Source organism: Drosophila serrata, unplaced genomic scaffold (genome assembly GCF_035046125.1).
Source record: "Drosophila serrata isolate PLE 108 unplaced genomic scaffold, ASM3504612v1 contig_103, whole genome shotgun sequence".
Taxonomy (NCBI): Eukaryota; Metazoa; Arthropoda; class Insecta; order Diptera; family Drosophilidae; genus Drosophila; species Drosophila serrata.
Genome location: NW_028257001.1, coordinates 159,057 through 174,828, shown reverse-complemented (window position 1 = coordinate 174,828; position 15,772 = coordinate 159,057). Strand labels below are relative to the sequence as shown.

Here is a 15,772-nt window from a genome sequence, read left to right as displayed (position 1 = left end):
TTTCGTATTGTATATTAATAATAGGTTTATTTCTTGTACATGTGTGTGTATATATATATATATCTAATATATAAAATTCTCGTGTCACAGTTTTCGTGCCCTTACTCCTCCGAAACGGCTTGACCGATTTTGATGAAATTTTTTGTGCTTATCCGGTATCTATGAGAATAGGCCAACATCTATTTTTCATCCCCCTAAATGTTAGGGGTAGTCCACCCTTAGCGTTTCCAAGTGACCCTACTGCTGCGCCATCTACAGGCAGCCAGCTGAATCAAAGCATTTCCTGTCAAACATTCAAAACATATTGAAAGAAGAAACTTGAAAAGTTCTGAACCGTTTATGCCCAAATTTTTAGAGAACATGCGTTGAGGTTCCAGCTCGGTTATTGACTACTTTTGATGTTGATAGCTTATCTGCGGCTGCGAATATATCTATTTTTTTAGCGTTTCCCCGTGCCCCTACTACTGCGCCCTCTACAAGCAAATCAAAGCATTTCCTGTCAAACATTAAAAACATATTGAAAGAAGAAATTGGAGATAAAAATTTTATTTTTTGTTCAGGTTCAGTAAGAAACGAAGTCATGCCACCAAAAAAGTCGAGATTGGGTCGTTGTATTCGCAATACAGAAGCAAAAATACGTAAGATTACGAATATGACTGACGAAGAACGGGCCTCCTTCCGAGAGACTGAGCGGCTGAGAGCAATGCATGGGAACGCGTTAATATTGCTCGCAGGGGATTTCAGACAAACGTTGCCTGTGATTTCCCGATCGACACCAGCTGACGAGATAAATGCTTGCCTGAAATATTCTATATTGTGGAAACATGTACGTACATTACAGTTGAAGACGAATATGCGTGTCCAGTTACAGAACAATGACTCAGCCGACGTATTCTCACGACAGCTACTGGACATTGGGAACGGAAAGCTGCCAGTCAATGAGACGTCGAGAAAAATAGTATTGCCCGGGAATTTCTGTAATTTAGTTACATCGAAGGAAGAACTTATCCAAAAAGTGTTCCCCAATATCCGAATAAATTATAGGAACCACGATTGGCTCAGTGGACGAGCGATTCTCGCTGCCAAGAACAAAGATGTCTACCAGCTCAATCATGTAATCCAAAAAAGCATAGAAACTGACGAAATTACATATAAGTCGATAGATACCGTTGTGGAAGCAGAGGAAGCAGTTAATTACCCTACCGAATTTCTAAACTCACTTGATCTGCCTGGAATGCCACCACACATATTGAAATTAAAAATAGGTGTGCCGATTATCATGCTCCGGAATATAAATCAGCCGAAACTCTGCAACGGTACGCGACTCGCAGTCAAGAAATTGATGAACAACATAGTAGAAGCAACGATCATAAGTGGTCCTTTCAAAGGTGAAGATGTCCTCATTCCTAGGATTCCTATGATCCCGACAGATACACCGTTGCAGTTCAAGAGATTGCAGTTTCCCATTCGTTTGGCGTTTGCAATGACCATAAATAAAGCTCAAGGTCAATCTGTGGAGTTGTGTGGTCTGGATTTGGATGAAGATTGTTTTTCACAGGGACAATTATATGTTGCGTGTTCACGAGTCGGAAAACCAAAAAGTCTTTATATTTACGCGGAGAATGGAGAAACAAAGAATATTGTATTACGATATTATATTGTGTTACGAGTTACGATATCTATGAGTGCATCCTTCTATCTTTGTGGCTACGTGCGCGAGAACTTTCTTTACTTTGGTGATCCTTTGTGATAGTGACATTCCAAGTAATGTGCTCTTTTTTGTGATAGTGACACTTTACTGCTAAATAAGTGGGAAATTTTCTCAATTACAATTTACGATGCCGAGGAGAAGACGACCTAACGTAGGTCGTCGTAGTCAATCAAATGTGCGAAGAGCTACCTCACGTGCTAACCGCACTGATGACCAGAGACAGAGAGATCAAGAAAATAGTCGTATTGCTATGTCAGAATTGCGTTCTTTAGTGAGTGACAATGTAGGAGATAGGCTTAGAATGCAACGAGTTCGTGCACATCAAACACAACAACAGCAAGCTAGACATAATGAAATTGAGCGAATCCGCAGACGCAGTGCTCCTGTGATTCTTGAACGAGCTGCATTCCACTATGATCCGGCAATTGATTATTGTGCCGACAAATCAGTAACAATTGGGGAAATGAAAACAATTTGTAAATATTGTAAGGCGTTAAAATACACTGGTGAATCTACTGGATTATGTTGTGCTGAAGGCAAAGTAAAATTGCCACAATTGGTCCCACCACCAGATCCTTTACGCTCTTTAGTTTCTGGCATTATGGCCGCCCAGACTTATTTGTTACATTCACATGTAACCCAAAATGGTCCGAAATCAAGAAGGAATTACTACATAGCCAAACACCAGTTGATAGACATGACATAACCGCCAGAGTTTTTAAACAAAAATTAAAATCTCTCACGATGAGGCAGTACGAAGTCTGCCGGGTCAGCTAGTATATATATATATATATATATATATATATATTCTACATATTATATATTAAAAGGGTTAAGTGCAGTTTAATGACGGACACTGGTACTTATGTATGTGAATATGTCTAAGGGTTTAATATAATATATATATATATATATATATATATATGTACATATATACATATGCTTGGACCAGCGGATCACAGTGAGACGAAGTAGAGGGCCGATATTGGCAAGCGCTTAAGCACTTAGAAAATAAGAAAATTCACTGTGGCTGTGCATATGTATGTAGGTATGCACTTGGATGCATATATATATATATCTATTTGGCACTTTTCACTTTGGTCGGAATCGGATGGAAAGAAAAAAAAAAAACGCTGATGGAAAAGGAATATGGCGACCACGGACGAATGGACTTTGGAAGGCGAGTCGTACTTATCTTTGGTGGGATCAGGGTAGATCCGGCTCGAAGGACCATGAAAAGGAGTGGGCGGATGGTGTCCAAAAATCTGTAGCCGTCGTCAACCCAATAAGTCGTCGGTGGCAGGGGTTGATTGAATGTTGTTGTTGTTGTTCCACGTAGTGTTCTTCCAGAAAATAAAGAAATCGGAGTTGGGCTTCGTTTCCACTTTGGTAGTTTTTATTAGGTACTTTGATTAGAACTAAAACTAAGCCCGCTCAAGGGCTGCTGGGACCGTGGAGTCGCCTTCGGCTACGAGACGAGAGGGAGCGAGCGACGACCCGGAACAGCGAGAGCGAAAGCTCGTGCTCCCACACTGCTGCTCGAAATCAATCGCCCTCGTGGCGCGAACATCTGGAAACGGCTTGCCAAATCCTTGAACCCAGTCTCCATGGATTGAAACTCCAAATGCGCTTGTCTCATAAAAATCCGCATTTGGGATTTAATATGAAGGCAGCTCGGGCACGTCCAATCCAAGCCAGCGTGATCCCGTATGCGGTCGGCGATGCGCGGGCCAACATGCCCAAGATCGGCGCAGCCAGGGTGTGCGGCATTAGTGCACAGCCAACAATAAACAGTGGCTTGCCGCGAAGTAATTTTGCGGCCATATGGACAATCCGCGGCACAACATGTTCACATTATGTTGCAATAATAATAAATCGTATGAAGCAAAGCGCAAGTAATAGAAAGGCAATTAACTTGAGTGGCGAAGGAACCGATCAAAACAAAAATAGAGCGAGAGAAAAATATAAATCAGCTCAAGAAAGTATGAGATTGTGTGATTGTCCGCGGCTTGCAGATCACTTGCAGCAACAACAACACTGAGACCGACGCAGCAGAAAGCGGTAAACACACGGCGCAAGAAAACAAGGGCGAAGGAATATTTTTCGCCGATGATGTTTTCGGAAATTAAAGTCACTGTCTTTAAATGAGATGATCCAGATGATGTGGTTAAATAAAGATCGCGAAAACACTGATCCAACGATAAACTAATTGAAACATCTCTTTTATCTACATGGAGTGTATAACTATTGGAATTTCCATGAGCAAAAAAATAGTAAGTAATTCCCCACCGTCTGCGGGCCAACTGCCTAACGACGAATTAAACGATTTTTCTATCGCATATTAAGTCGATAATTTGTAGACAATTGACGTGCCCCACGGTTTTATTTTAGTCTAGTCTTTGCATATGTTTATAATTCCCACGACTGTATCTATTTTATTATTTTTTTATTTTTAGTACATTTATCTTAAACATTCAATGTATGTTTAACATAAAACTGTTAACTTAAAAAGTTTTTTACCTATTTTTATTATGTCTCTGATTTTCCTGCAGCTGTGCTTTTGCCATTCTTGCATTGTTAATAGTCATTGCAATTGCTGCACTACATGAAGCAAAACTTCCTAAAAAAAAATTGGAACAAGTGGGTATATTGATAACCCGTGGGACTATAACATTTTTCCTACATCCCATTGTGTTTGATTCGCTTTTGCGTGCTACTTTTATAGCATTCAATAAGTATAGCGGGTTTTCCTCTTTAAATTCATTTGTGGCATTTTTGATAATAGAACAAAGCGATTTTTTTCCTACCTTATTTAACAGTAGCTTTGTCCCCATTCCAAACTTTTTCTTAGTCTTGATCATGTTTGTTACAAAATATGCAGCTGCTCTCTCTCCAATACTACTGTCATTAGCTTAACACGATTCCAAGCCCTATCAATTACAACAGAATCTGCTTTATGGCCATCACCCAAGTCCTTACTATTTGAATACTTTATATCATGAAGTCTACAAGCTTCGTCTAAACTATTAATTATACGATCACCTCGCGCTAATCGTTTCTCTACCTTTGTATTAGGTCCACACCAATTGTAACCAGGTAAATGAGCCTCAAAGGGTAGAGCAATAATTAATTATTTATTATTTATTTTATTAATTATTTACGAGATCAGTACCCTTTTTGGCATTTTTTTTATGACCGTTTATGTTATAAAGATGTTTACCCATTTATTAACAACCTTAAATATCAAAAGATTGTCATTGAATGAAGTACTTATCACAATAACATGCGTTTATTAAGACAAAATAAAAGCATTATAAGAAATTTCGAGGATGGAGGTCATGGAGAGAATAAACCTCCACGCCACAGAACTTTGTTACCGAATACAATTAGAGCTTTAATTGTTGATCCATCAAATCGTGGATCTGATGATAAGCTTTATCGAAAGTCCAAATGGTCACAAATTTAAAAATATTTTCATATTTTCAAAGAGCTTGTATCACCCGAAATATTAGTATTTTAAAAAAATTATTAAACCAATACAATGGGATGGATGGGATACTACACATTTTCAGCGAATGATGAAGTTTTGTCACCACAGGAAGCTAGAAATAATTCAGTTTTAATATTTGATGATGTTGCTTGCGAAAAGCTGGACAATATACTAATATTACATGGAACGTCATAGAAATATTGATTCATTCTACTTATGACAGACCTATAAGCATATACCGAAACATTTGATTCGGAATTATGCAAATTCTATTATAATGTTTAAACAAGATGATTTATATATGCTTCACATATACCGAGATCATGTAAATAGTGATATGATGAGATGAACCAATAGTTCCTCATCAACATGTACAGCTGTACATATATTTAAAGATAGTGATAAGAATAGATTTAGGGATAGCTTTAGTACGCCTTAATTTTAAGATTAATTGACACACGAAACACGATAGTTTAGGAATTACGCCTTAGTTTTAAGTCGACAACCGCGCCGACCACGATTATCATTATCGCAGCCAGCCAAGCATAGCTCGCTGGCCATGAACATTATCGCCGTCTTCATCATCAGCCACACGCCAGGACCTAAGCACTCGAGTAGTAAGAATAGCCGATTTTCGGGACCTTTGATGTCGTCAAAATGGGTAATAAAAATGCAATTAATGGGTTAGCTGTCAAAATTTTAAGTGCTTTGATTAATAAAAATCCAATTAATGAGGGTTAGCTGTCAACCTGTCAATGCAATTAATAAGGGTCATTGTATGTAAAAGGACACTTGTGAACAAGTGTTCAAGAGCCCCGACAAGGATGTGGATAAGAGTGCGAAAGGGAGGTAGCGATCCCGAGCGATCCTGGAGCGCACGTGTACGTTCCCACGACCCCTCATTTTAAAAAAGGGACGGGGGAGGTAATTGAAAATGTAGAAAGAAATCCCAAAGTGCTTTTTCCCAATGAAAAAAAAAAAAAGATATAGATAGTTTCTTATATTATAATTTTATTTATCAAATATAAATAACAGAAGCGATGTTCTAAATTAACATACATTTCATAATTTTGAACGATTTTTGAGAGCCAACACTAAAAAAATGGCAAGCGCCATTGTTGACATTATCATTTGCCCAACAGCAAGATGAAAAGTAAATTCTTGTTGTGCTCGGCTTAGAACGAATGCTTCGAACACGAAAAAGCCGAACGCACTCTGGGGTTCTAGACATTTCGTTCGGGTACTCTGGGGTTCCAGGCTCAGCCGTTTTTATGATAGTACTTTTTTGTAGTGTTTGACTTCTCTATGTATTTCTTGCTTAGTGGCAGCATGAAGACAGACCATAACTACACACAACGGGCGCTCAGTAGCAGCGTACCTCGGCACTAGGCGCTAGGAAATGTTTCATGCCCGAATGTGCCGCGGGAGTGCCCGTACCGCTGGTGATATCTGTTTTGTCCCCTGGGGGGTCGCAAATATTGACCCCGAAAAGTCCCTTGTTTAATAATATATCTGCCCAGGGTGTTAGGCCCGGAATACCGGCCGAAAATGGCACGGGAGATAACCAATCTGCCTTGCCAAAAGCCCTTATAGCGGTTCCACCGACGATACATATTTTAGTCCCAAGGCTCTCCCCTGATCAAACATCGGAAGATGTTCTCGCCTTTATACAAGGTAATACAGGGGCCGATAAATTTCAGATAAAGGTGGAAAATTTTAAATTTTCATACTCTAGGGATATTTCATCTTTTAAAATAAATGTCCCTAACGAGCTCTTTAACAGTATTTGCTCTCCGAAACTTTCGGACAGAGTACATCGTTGTTAAGGAGTTCAAAGCGAACAAAGCGAAGAAAAAGAAAAAGCGACCTGTAGGAATAACTCTTCCCAGGCATGATCATACCACTACGCCTTCTAGGTCTTCCAATCCCGAAAACTAAACTTCTCCCTAGGTATTTTCTATCAGAATGCAAGAGGCTTACGTAGTAAGCTTTCTAACTTGTATTCTGATAGCCATTCGTTTGCATCTCAGGTTATTGTGCTCACAGAAACCTGGTAAAAGCCGGAGATTCTGAGCTCCGAAGTTTTTCCATCTGTGTTCACAGTATATCGGCTAGATCACCCTATCAGACGCGGGGGTGGAGTTCTTATAGCTGTGGACTCCTCACTCACGTCAGAATTATTAACCTTCGAGGAATGCAACGATGTTAAATTCCTCTGTGTGAAGCTATCTATCAAAGGTAGCTCAATTTTTATTATCTGTTCCTACATACCTCCATTGTCGGAACTTCCTATTTGTTGGAATCACCTTTCCGCTATTCAGATGGTTTCCAGTAGACTTTTGGATAGAGACCAGTTGGTAGTCCCAGGAGATTTTAATATCCCTTTGGCTATTTGGTGCTCAAATAATTCCACCAAAACTCTCCATACACCTACACAACATGATTTTATCGCTGGCTTGTTCGACATATCACTGTCTCAAGTCAGCCATGTTCGAAATTCCTTACAGCGCTTGCTCGATCTTTGCTTCGTCTCTGATCCTGCGAGAGTCAACTTAGCAAGGGTGGCGCTTCTGACGCTGCCCGACGATCTTTATCATCCAACTTTCGATGTGACCCTTGATATTGGGTGTGACGTACAGAATATTTCTGACCATCCAGCCAATAAAGTCCTATGTTTTCGCAAGACGGACTTTGAACGGCTGAATAATTTTATAAACGAGTTCAATTGGTCCGATCTATACATGTGCACTGACATGGCAGTTGCTGTGGATATTTTTTACAGTGCCATGAAGTAATTTTTTACTGAATGTGATCCGTTGTAATATCCGCCAAGCTCGAATAAACCGCCGTGGTTTACTAGAGAGTTGAGCCGACTTAAGAATAAAAAATCTAGACTGTATGCTAAATTTAAATTCACCGGTTCTTAATCTGCCCTTTAATTTTATTTATCAGTTCGGTCAAACTTTACCGTGCTGAACGCGCAGTGTTATAAAAACTATTTAACTCGATTTAGGGCCCAGTACTCACAGGACCCAAAATAGTGATATAATTTTGTTAACACTAAACGTAAGCCTAACACAAATCCTTCCTCGCTTTCATTTGAAAATACTACTGCAAATAATGATCAGGCAATAGCAGATCTATTTTCGCAGTTTTTTCAAACAACTTATGCAAACTCTTCGTATTTACACCCGACTTATTCCTACGACATACCCAAATCAAACTTAATTTTCTGTCCTAGCCCAAACGAAAGCTCTCTTCTTTTAGATCTTCATCGTGTCAAGCCAGTTTATTCGCCAGGTCCCTACGGAATTCCTTGATCATATTTCGTCTATGGTGAATAGAGCCAGGGGTGTGCTTGGATTTATTAAACGGTGGTCGAAGGAATTCAATGACCCCTATGTTACTAAATCCTTATATACTTCCTTAGTTCGTCCTATCCTAGAATATGGATGCTGCGTTTGGAGCCCTCAGTACAGCGTCCATAGTAAACGCATTGAGTCGGTTCAAAAGAACTTTTTACTTTTCGCTCTACGCGGTTTAAATTGGGATGCAAAGCAAAGATTACCTTCCTACTCTAATATACTCCTATTAATTAACTTGCCGTCCTTAGTCAATCTTAGAACGATGCTAGGGATGACCTTTATCTTAAACCTTATCCATGGTGATGTGGAAAGTGACGTTGAGTCATCTTAATTTCCACGTACAATATAGAAGTACTAGATCCTATATCCCATTAGTGTTGCGCCACTGTAGAACCTCCTTTGCAAATTATAATGACTTGTACACACTAATCTCTAACGTAGATACCCTTCCCAAATTAAAATCTTTAATACTAACACACTTAGTAAGCATGCAAGCTAACAATCTGGCAGCACGCCGGTAGTCAATTTCCTCGTTTTCTGTCCTATATTTTCCATCACGCCTACTAACACCAAACCCAAACAGGCACGTGCCTGGTGTCATACGGGCCACTTAAATGTACTGACCGAGATGCATCAACGTCCAATAAAAATAAAAAAATAATAAAAAAAATAACCGTGGCGCCGAACTTAACTTAACTTTTTGCCATAAACAGTGTGGCCAGTTACAAACATATTTTGAATTCCAAATACATACTTAACGAAAGTGCGCCTTAGTGGCGCGTAATTGAAACTGACTGACTATCGATATTCTAGCGTGTTAGCTTATCCGTTCCGCGACAACCATTATTTGGAAAGAATCGTTTATTATTCCTCTCCATAAAAAAGGTAGCAAATCGGATGCCAGCAATTATGGAGGAATCTCTAAGTTGTCGGTTATCCCTAAACTATACGAAAACATAATTACTCCTCACTTGAAGCACTTTTGTAGATCAGTTATTTCTCCATGTCAACATAGTTTTATTACGCGAAGATCAACAACAACAAATCTTTTGAAGCTCTCTTCCTATATTATATAAGGGTTCCAAAATAATTTTCAGACAGATGTAATCTATACTGATTTCAGTAAAGCATTTGATTCTGTTTATCATTGGACCCAAATCTTGACTTTATTGTGAATATTTCGTATATGATATGAAAAGCCACTTGTGTGCTTGGATTTATCAAACGGTGGTCGAAGTAATTCAATGACCCCTATGATACTAATTCCTTATATACCTCTTTACTTCGTCCTACCTTAGAATTTGGAGCCCTCAGTATGGCGTCCATAGTAAACGCATTGAGTCGGTTCAAAAGAACTTTTTACTTTCAGTTTCGCGCTACGCGGCTTAAATTTGGATGCACACCAAAGATTACCTTCTTACACTAAAAGACTTCTTCTGATTAACTAATCATCCTTAGCCAACTAGAACTATGCTTTGCATTACCCTCATCTAAAATCTCATTCATGGTGACGTTGTTGAGTCGGCTCAATTTCCATGCAAGTAGAAATACTAAATCCTATATTCCTTTAGTGTTGCTCCACTGTAGAATTTGAATTGCATTGTTTTTTCAGAGCATTGTGTGCAAATTATAATGATTTCTAAACATTAATCTCTAACATAGATAGCCTTCCTAAACTAATAACGTTAATTCTAACCCACTTAATAGACATGCAGGCAAGCAATTTGACAGCATGATAGTAGTTAATTTCCTAGTCCACGTTTCTGTTTCTCCTTTCGCGCCTACTAACACTTAACGGGCACGTGCCTGGTTTCATAAGGGGCACTTGTATGTACTAACCGTAGTGCATCAACATCTAAGAAGTAAAAAGCCAAAAGTAATTCCTGCCTTTATTTTATTACCCTATAATTATTTTAATTACAGTTCTACATTCACAGTTTTTGATTTTACTCTATATTTAACGATCGTTTGTACGGGAACTATATGATTTAGTCATATCAAATTTGATGAAAATCTGTTGAAAACTGAAAATTTTAAATTTTTTAATTGTATTAATTTCTCGATCGTTTCTATGGCAGCTATATGATATAGAAGTCCATATAAGTTTACACAAAATTCTGGAATAATACAAAATTTATATATCTCAAGTTTTTTTTAAATTCTGTTGAAAACTGAAAATGTTACAATTTTTTTTTTTTTAATTTTCCGATCATTAATATGGCAGCTATTGTGATATAGTCGATCGATCCGGCAATATATACGAGTGAGAGTGATAGAAGACTTACTGCAAAGTTTCATGCGGATAGCTTAAAAACTGAAAACGAAACGGACAGACGGACATGGCTAGATCGACACGGCTGTTGATGCTGATCATGAATATATATATTATAAGGTCGGAGGTGACTCTTTCACTGCGTTGCAAACTTCTGACTGGCATTTTAATATCCTGCAAGGGTATAAAAATATAATAAAGGAAAATTAATGGAAAAGAAATCTAAAAAATAAATTAAAAATAAATTAAATTAAAAGAAATAAACTAAACTAAAAATTTGGAATGGCAAAATAACCGTGATCGATAGAAAAAAAAAACAACAAAATATTTAAAATAAAACATTGTATATTCTACCCGCTTCGGTGATCTGCCTCCCCCGGCTTATTCACGAGCGCAAATACTATTGTTATATATCATTTAAATCAAAAAATTATTAAACTAGAATGAGCGCCATTTGTGAGTTAGTTGCCGAATTTGATTTTTAGGGTAAAAGCAGAACAGGTCAACAGGGCGCAATGTCAGTTGGTTTTTGCGAGAGCGGGGTTTATGCTGTTAAGGGGCTTGGCGCCATGGGCTAGCGTCAACAGCGTTCGTTTCCATCTGCACCCTCCACCGAGAAAGTTGTGAAAACTGATATACAAAAAAAAAAGCGTGTAACTTTTGTGGTGCAAAGATTTGGGCCTAGCATATGAAAAGAACCGAAGCCCTGGAGGCGTGTCAAAAGGAGAAAGCAAGCGATTTCATTGATTTCGGTTGAGTCCTCTATTTTAGGGGATTCCGATTAGCAGAATGTTGAGTGATTTTTAGGGGTTTGAAAATTAATAACTCAATTTACGATAAAGGAGACCAGCGGGAACACTTTAAATTTTCGGCAGCTGAGCGCAAGAGAAGTTCGAATATCAGCGATTCTGTTTGAAGCGGCCAAGTGGCGGCCAGTGGATACGCGACCTATTATTGACGACGAACGCCGGGGAGATCGGCGTAGAAAAAATTGGACAACTACCTTTGGAAGTGTTAATTGGTTGTTTGCTATAATTCCGTTTAGCTGGCAAAATCCTCCAGTTGAACCCTCCACGAGTGCGCCGGGCAATGGGCATTGTATTACCCCTTACAATGGTAATGCAGTGTCTAGCTAAGGCTTCGATTCAATTCCTCCCGCCTAAACGCTGGAGGAAATGAATCACTAGCCATGCCTTGAGGTGCCTGGCGGCAGGCATAACACGCAAGTGGTTGGTTCCCCTGAAATAAACCGAATTCTTCCCAGGAAAAAAGCTACCGGGGCTGGAATGTCATCCCCAACGTCAGTGGGAGGCGTGACTGCTACCACCGGCGGCACGGAGTGGAGCAATCCTCTCTGCGTGTCACCAGCGGTCACACCTCTGATTTGACGGGATCACGACACGTCAGTTGCAACGCTACTGCCATAAAAACGACGCAAAGAAGGCTAAGCCGCTCGGGTGCCGTAGTCTATACAGACTCGGACCTGGAGAGCGTGCACCTTTCAAAAGAGGAGGAAGAAAGACTTCTTCACTCACCGGAACCAGGTATCAGCTCCCCGCGTTGTGACGAGCCGAAGCGTTTAAGCGAGGGAAAGACATCCAGAGCCGGCTTCAGACAAAAGCTGCCCCATCCGAAGAGGATAAGGTAAAGCTCAACTGGGCCGAGGAACGGATCGAAGAGATCAGACTAGACTTCGCCAAGCTTCCCAATATGGCATCTATGGGCGGTTTCGCCAACAAAGTGGAAGAAATGCTTGACAAGGTACACTCCCTCTTTTCTATCCCAGGGGACCGTGCGCCGAAGCTGCTGCAGCGTCAGAATCCCGACATCCCTACCGCAGACTGAAAAGTAATGCACAATATGAGCCCGTTAACCAATGAAGGGGGCCAATGCGTGCTTTTCCAGATAAATAAGGAGGCGAAACACATCCTGTACGGGCATAGGTAGCAAATACCAACGTCTCAAAATATGCCACCCCGGGGATAAGAATGCTCACACCCTGAAAAAAGGGTGAGGTGGAGAAGAACCTAGGTCTGAAAACCATCGTTGACGCCGCCCAGGAACTACCGCTGGACGAGTCCGAGAAGGAGGAAGATGGTGACCTGACGATAGTAGGCAACCCATCTAGTGGAGTTGGGACCGGTACCCATGTCCCTAAGGAGTTTAATCTCCATAAGAGCAAGGTCGCGTCGGCGGAACTCCTCACTGCCATGGAGCATTGCCATGGAGCACACGATTGGCCAGTTCCACCGGAAGAACTCAGGAGCCTGGTAGAACCAAGCCCAAAGGACAAGCAACTGCTCGTGGGTGCAGACGCCAACGTGCAACACAGCGTTTGGGAAGCCCCGATATAAACGATCTAGGTGAGTCACTTTTAGTCTTCATTCTTTCAACTTATTTATATATGGGAAACGTGGGGGAGGAACACACCTTTGTAGGCCCCACCTCGTCCAACATGCTAGATATAACACTTGTAGCGGGACAAAGCACAATGGTATCAGATTGGAAAGACTTTGAGAGACCATCCTTCTCAGAGAATAAGTGCATATAATTCCAATGCGAATTTGATCATTCTCCAAAACTTACAGTCTTTAAAAACCCCCGGAATACTAAGTGGGAAAAGTTCAAAGAAATAATCGCAAGTAAACTCGCGACTTGTCCGAGTACAGTAAAATCCGATGAAGATATAGTAGGCGCATATCACGCATTATGCCCGATATCAAGAACCAAGAAAAGGACCAGACCACCCTGGTGGAACAAGGACCTTTCGCTCCAACGCGATAACCTCAGACAATTGTTCAAACATGCCAAGCAGGCAAAGGATGATACAATCAACAAGGAATACAAAATCTTGCTATGGAATTACAAGAAGAAAATACGCAGGGCGGAAAGAAGATCTTGGAGAAACTTCTGCTCCAACATAGAGACGGCCCCAGAAACGGCTAGACTACGGAAGTTGCTTTCAAAGCAACCCACCATACAGAGTCAGCTCAAACGCAACAAAGGACAGTGAACTGAGGGCAGCGTAGAGTCCATAACAGCCCTAATGCACGCGCACTTACCAGGTTGCGCAGAGATCACCGATGCCAACGAGCACCAGGTACTAGGAACTAGGGAAGAGCATCTTTTAACCTCTACAAGAAGGTACTGTGCTATAGACTCCCTCGCGGGGATAGCGGCACCAGGACTAGACGGAATATTTCCAGCCATGCTGCAGCTGACCAAAGAAGTCATTATTTCATGGCTACACGCAACTTACACAGCTTGTCTAATTACGTGCTATATCCCAACTCAATGGAGGACCTCGAAGATTGTCTTCCTTCATAAAACAGGAAAAAGCAGCCACGTTAGTCTTAAGGACTACAGGCCAGTAAGCCTCGCATCCCTTCTATTCAAGACGTTAGAAAACCTGCTGGACCTCAGAAACAATGTAGGCAGATTACTGTCAACCAACCATCATGCATATACAAAAAGGAAATCAGTGGCGCTACATTCGTTAGAAGCCATCATTGAGGGAGCCATACACAACAAGGAACATGAGCTCGAAGTCTTTGTAGAAATATGCGGGGCATTCAACAACGCATGCACAGACGCAATAATGGAGCGCCAAGGAGCAACCAACACGCACACCGCTTTCAATTTTTGGATAGGAAATCTACTAAGTTGCAGACGGGTATAATCTGAATGGGTCACCGCTCCCATGGTGAAAGAAGCGCACAGAGACACGCCGTAAGGCGGAGTCCTATCGCCCCTCCTATGGAATCTAGTGGTCTACGACCAAATTAAAAAGTTCGTGAGGAAAGGCCCGAAGATAACAGCCTATGCTGACTACATAAGCATAATTATCACGGGAGTCTGTCCATCGACCCTTAGTTCGATTATGAAATCAACACTTAGGGAGATATGTGAAAAAGACCACCATTGCGTTATATGCATCCAGGAAGATGCTCAGCAGCACATGTGATCTCTCGCCCGCTCTGATGCATTGGATCTTAATATCGGTGGTGCGTCCGACACTGCTGTACCGAGTCTTAATATGGTGGAAAGCCATGGAAAAGAGGACAAACAAAAAGCTTATGGAGAGAGCCCAGCGGCAGGCACTGCCCTGCATATTTGTGGCGCTGAGGTTAATCCGCACGAAAGCACTAGAGACCATAATTGGAATCGATCCCTTGGATATCCAAGCGCAACTGACTGCGGAAAAGGCTGCACAAGGCACATCTAACTACATGACACCTATAACTTGCCCTGATAATAAAACATCAACATTCATGGGACCTGAAGTCTGGATAACGGTTCAGGGCTATGCTCGATACCTCAACATATACACTGAAGGCTCCAGGAAGGAAGAAGGAGTTGGACCCCGACACAAGGCTGTTGTATAAGCTATCAAGCCAATGCAGCATATGTCAGGCGGAAAACTTCGTCATCAGGAAGGCGGCAGAGCTTGCGTAGACAATAGACCGCCCATATGCGGCGGTAAACCTGATTGTAGACAGTCAAGCGGCGATTAGATCCATGCAATCGTCAGCAGTCAGTTAAAAAATGTAGTGGAAAGCAGGGAAGCGCGCTAGATATCCTAAGCACGACAACGTCAGTGCGGATTTTTTGGATGGGCATAGATGGAAACAAAACCGAAGACGAACTTCCAAAGGAAGCAGTCGGACTGGCTATCGATAGAACAGAAAACGACCCAGTCTCTCTAAGAACGCTCAAAAGCAGAAGGAGAAGAAACACAGCAGCCTGCAAAACATTAAAAATCATGTGCATAGAGCGCAACCTAACCTTACCTATAATCCCGTTTACAAAGAAAACTAAACCTCACAACTGGGAGAACACGGGGTAGAAGGAAAAAGAAGAGAAAGAGAAGAGTGAATGCGCAAATGAGTGGAATTTGAAGTCATATTGAATATTAAATGTGTAGCCATAAGTGA

General features: G+C 41.0%; 1 protein-coding gene and 1 pseudogene across 3 annotated transcripts in view; one reads left to right on the top strand and one right to left on the bottom strand.

Annotated features, from left to right (window-relative positions):
- The first annotated feature begins 1,681 nt into the window (after positions 1–1,681).
- Positions 1,682–2,494, top strand: LOC147644759 (uncharacterized; annotated as a pseudogene).
- A 3,175-nt stretch (positions 2,495–5,669) lies between these two features.
- The window catches only part of LOC110187194 (piezo-type mechanosensitive ion channel component-like), a 96,960-nt gene continuing 86,857 nt past the window's right edge, over positions 5,670–15,772 (bottom strand). Inside the window, exon 7 of one of the 3 annotated variants that reach the window (XM_086841133.1) lies at positions 5,670–5,842. In XM_086841133.1, the coding sequence (XP_086697259.1) occupies positions 5,804–5,842 (39 nt within the window). In that variant the 3' untranslated portion in view covers positions 5,670–5,803. Of the gene's footprint in view, positions 5,890–10,820; positions 11,013–15,772 lie in introns of those variants that run through there. The other 2 variants (XM_086841134.1, XM_086841132.1) reach the window with 2 other exon arrangements.